Source organism: Apteryx mantelli, chromosome 7 (assembly GCF_036417845.1).
Source record: "Apteryx mantelli isolate bAptMan1 chromosome 7, bAptMan1.hap1, whole genome shotgun sequence".
In the NCBI taxonomy this organism is placed as follows: domain Eukaryota; kingdom Metazoa; phylum Chordata; class Aves; order Apterygiformes; family Apterygidae; genus Apteryx; species Apteryx mantelli.
This window is the reverse complement of record NC_089984.1, coordinates 13379336-13382849: the sequence shown is the minus strand read 5'-3', so window position 1 is coordinate 13382849 and position 3514 is coordinate 13379336. Positions and strand designations below refer to the sequence as shown.

Here is a 3514-nt window from a genome sequence, read left to right as displayed (position 1 = left end):
TCATTTCTTAAATCCCCATTTTTTCCCAAAGCCAGACACTGCTTCTGCAGCTTGTCCAGTTGCTTTTTCTACACCGTCTTGAGCTGTCTTGCAAGCCTGATCAATAGCTGAAAGAGAGGGAAAAATGTAACAGCTAAGCAAAAAACTTGAAAAATGCAACACGGTTTAATATTTATGATGGAAAGGGGAGGTGTGAAAATGATTCGATTTTCCCTATAAAAATATAGGGATATGGCTTAAAGAGGTTCTCTGCAACTGGTTTTTGCTGGGGCTTGGCAGCACATGCTCAGCAGGAGCTGTAGGGCACTGTTAAAGAGGAGTGGTTCCTCGGAAACACTGGGTCCTGAGGTGAGGCGTTACTAGACGAATAACAGGACAAGGCTGATGAAGGCCCTGGCACTGGACGAGGTTAGCAGGGGGGTAAGCGCAGGCCGGCCGACGGAGGAAGGTGCTCCGGGCTTAGAAGCGTTGTGAGGCCTGGGACGGCTGGGAAGGACAACCCCGTCAGCGCGGCAGGGCAGGCGAAGAGACGCCGTCTCCTCTGTCGCCTTCTCTCGAGTTCGCACATTTGAGGCACCGCCAGGCCGAGGGGCCGCGAGGCTCTGCGGAGCGGCGAGGCCGGAGCAGCTGGGCTTCCCCGCGCTTGCAGGGGTGCCCGGTGCCGGAGGAGGAACCAGGGCAGCGGCGCCCGGGAGAGGCGGCAGGCACAAACCCACGCACCCTCTCCCTTTCTCCTTCTCTCTTCCCTGGGATCTCTGCTATATTTTGGCAGTTTTGCAAAATCCTTCCTCATCTAGGGTTAATGAATGTGAAAGCCTTTCCTGCTTGTCACATCCATGAATTTGGAGAGGCATCTCCTTTGAGGAGATCCTGCCGTTATATTCTGGCTTTCATTCAACATTTTAGACCCCAAAGTTTTAACTCTCCCCTTGTTCTTAGGAAACGATTAAAATCGAGTGAGAACTGAGCTGAGTTTTTAATTTAACTTGCCAGTTCCCAGTCATCAGAAATGAAACCCCCAAACTTTCTTCACAACACCTTTATAGCTTCCGGCATCATTAATGATTGGCCTCAGCTGCTGCCTCAGCAGGCGCATAGGGCGGACACGGGGTTAAAGCTGGTGGACTCCTGCCCTCAGAGCTGGAGAAATCAAGATGTAGCACATGTTTACTTAATCTTCAAGAAAGAAGAGCAAAGTTTTGCCTGCACCATTCCAAGAGCTCTTCCATAAAGGAAGCCAAAATCCGAGCATGACGTTGAGCGTAATGCATGAGAAATGTCAGGGGGGGTCAGCTGTTGCAGTACATCTGCCACTGAAGGCATGGAGCAACCAAAGAGCAGATCCTGATATCCTTTTCTGTGAGTTTTGTGAAAGGCCAAAGTTTGTCACTAAAACCAGTGGACATTCAACCCAAGAACACGCAAGGGAGAAAGGGGAAACGAGAACTGTCTGCTACTTGTTTGCATTAAGTTGCTCGATCTCTTGTTGATTTGAACATAATTTCTCATACCTTTCTGGCTTGCATCTGTAACCTGGTTGATTGCATCCTCAGCAGCCTGTCCCAATGTATTTGCTGTAATTAAAGACAAAAAATCCATTTTCATCTGTTCACATTTATCCTCTCCTTCCCTCTGATTAAGTGCTATAAACTCATATGAATTCCTCATGTCAACAGGCTTTTCTGCATGCTTGTAGAAGGCCCTGGCAAGGCAGGAGGCTGTTATAGACTAGGCTAAGGCTGTGCAGTTTGCTCCTGGGCTCCCTATGAAGCATGATATTGCCAGAGCAGCTTGCTATGAGATTAGCATTTATATAGCACCTACAGTCAGCTGGGCACATTGCTGACAGGTAAGAAGACCAAAAAAAAAAAAAAAAAAAGGAAGGAGATAAAAAAGCAAAGATCAGCAGCCAGTTTTAATAATGACATATAGCTGCAGATTGCTTATTTTATACTACACTTGTTTTTATTGATTTATATAGCTTATTTCGTTTGGAGATGTTTAGCCATCTAGCATGCATCTTCTTTGTAGGCCATTTGGAGTAGTGCCTTTTTCAAAATAGAAGAAGGTGCATTAAACAGATTAGGACAGGAAAATGGGAGATTTTACAAAGAAGATCTAAATAGATTTTCAGAGAAAGAGAAGCTAAGACCATAATGGATCAACTCCAGAATATCAAGTACTAATAAGTATGAGATGCCACTTAAAATGTGAGATGTTTCATAGCTTATGAATGAGTGACAGTCATTCTATTATTTTTGCTAGAGGAACAGCTCTGAAGTGACCCCTCAATGGCATGAACACATTCAGGATGTAGCAAGGGCTATTTTGTTTTTCAGAAAGGATTACTGTCATGGTTCTGGGTCTACTACATATTTGGTCCTAGATGTATGGAAACTTGCAGCAGCTCCAAAGAAATCAGTGAGGTTACTCACATCCTTCAGCTATACAACAAAGTGTTTGGAAAGGATCAGAAATCTAAGCAGCCTAAGCATCTAAGCATACTGCATCCAAGACAAGTTAATGCCTGCTAGGAATGATCTGCACACAAGCATTGTAAGGAATATATTATAGAATGCTTGAGTAAATTACACATATCTTGAAATTTTTCATTTAAAGGAAAAGCTATTATACCTTGCATTGAAAAATTAGTTTCCTGTATGCTCAGGTTTTTTTAAGCCCTGCAAAATCTGGTGATCAGTGATAGGGAAGAACACAATAGAAATATACTTGTATTACTTATTATAAACAGTCCATTTTAATCAATAGTTACTACAGGAAGGCATTGCTATTCAGGTCAAGCAGTAAACACGTTAATCAAAGGTTCAATCCAACTTCTTAAAAGGAGAACAGTCTAAAAAAATATTGCACGGCATGAAAAAAACCCACAATAATCTTTAAGAACAAAAAGTCAAATATATGGATTGCCAAATGTAAAAGGTTGTTACTGTCAAAAAAGGCCCCAATACTTTAAAAAGACTAAGTTTAAAGAACCGTTGGTTTGGGAGCTATCAAGGCTGAGCTGCGTTCGGTGATCACTGAACGAGCTCCGCGCGGGTGAAGGCAGCTGCCGGTGCTGAGCCAAGGTCCGTGGCAGGACGGGGGCCTCGGTCCTAGTCGGGGTCTTCTCCAGGCAAGGGCCCACGCGTGGCCCCCGGGACGGGTGGGAAAGGAGAAGCTGTGCCCTGCCAGCACTGAGGGGACCAGCAGGGCGGGCGGCGGGCGCTGGCTGCCTGCAGGAGGCCCTGCGTGGGAGACCACCGCCTGCCCTGCCCAAACATCCTTCTCAAGATTTGTATTTTCCAGCCTCAAATCGCGGCTGCTGCTAACTGAAGACAAAGTAGCCCCACTGAAGTCAGTGCAACTCAGATTTTGGTCTGCGTAAGCAAAAGCAGCGACTGATTTCCCCCCCCCCCCCCATAAATATATACAACCTTATTTAATCTTCCTTACCAGCATCTTTTGCTGCACCTTCTGCCTGTTGCTTCAGTCCCTGGAAGCTCTTACTCGACAT

At 45.5% G+C, this 3514-nt stretch overlaps 1 protein-coding gene across 1 annotated transcript; it reads right to left on the bottom strand.

The window, feature by feature from the left end:
- On the bottom strand, window positions 1-3514 carry LOC106499862 (adipogenesis regulatory factor). The gene is made up of 3 exons (XM_013961485.1): window positions 3454-3514; window positions 1512-1574; window positions 1-107 (listed from the first exon to the last, which is right to left on the bottom strand). The coding sequence occupies exons 1-3, from the start codon at window positions 3512-3514 to the stop codon at window positions 1-3; spliced, it is 231 nt and encodes a 76-aa protein (XP_013816939.1).

Bases quoted from the DNA above. Each gene is read 5' to 3' on its own strand.
- LOC106499862 (XM_013961485.1), bottom strand. From the start codon at position 3,514: ATGTCGAGTAAGAGCTTCCAGGGACTGAAGCAACAGGCAGAAGGTGCA. The intron at 1,575-3,453 runs GTAAGGAAGATT...CTTTAATTACAG, and splicing joins AGGTGCAGCAAAAGATGCTG to CAAATACATTGGGACAGGCT. The intron at 108-1,511 runs GTATGAGAAATT...CCTCTCTTTCAG, and splicing joins TACAGATGCAAGCCAGAAAG to CTATTGATCAGGCTTGCAAG.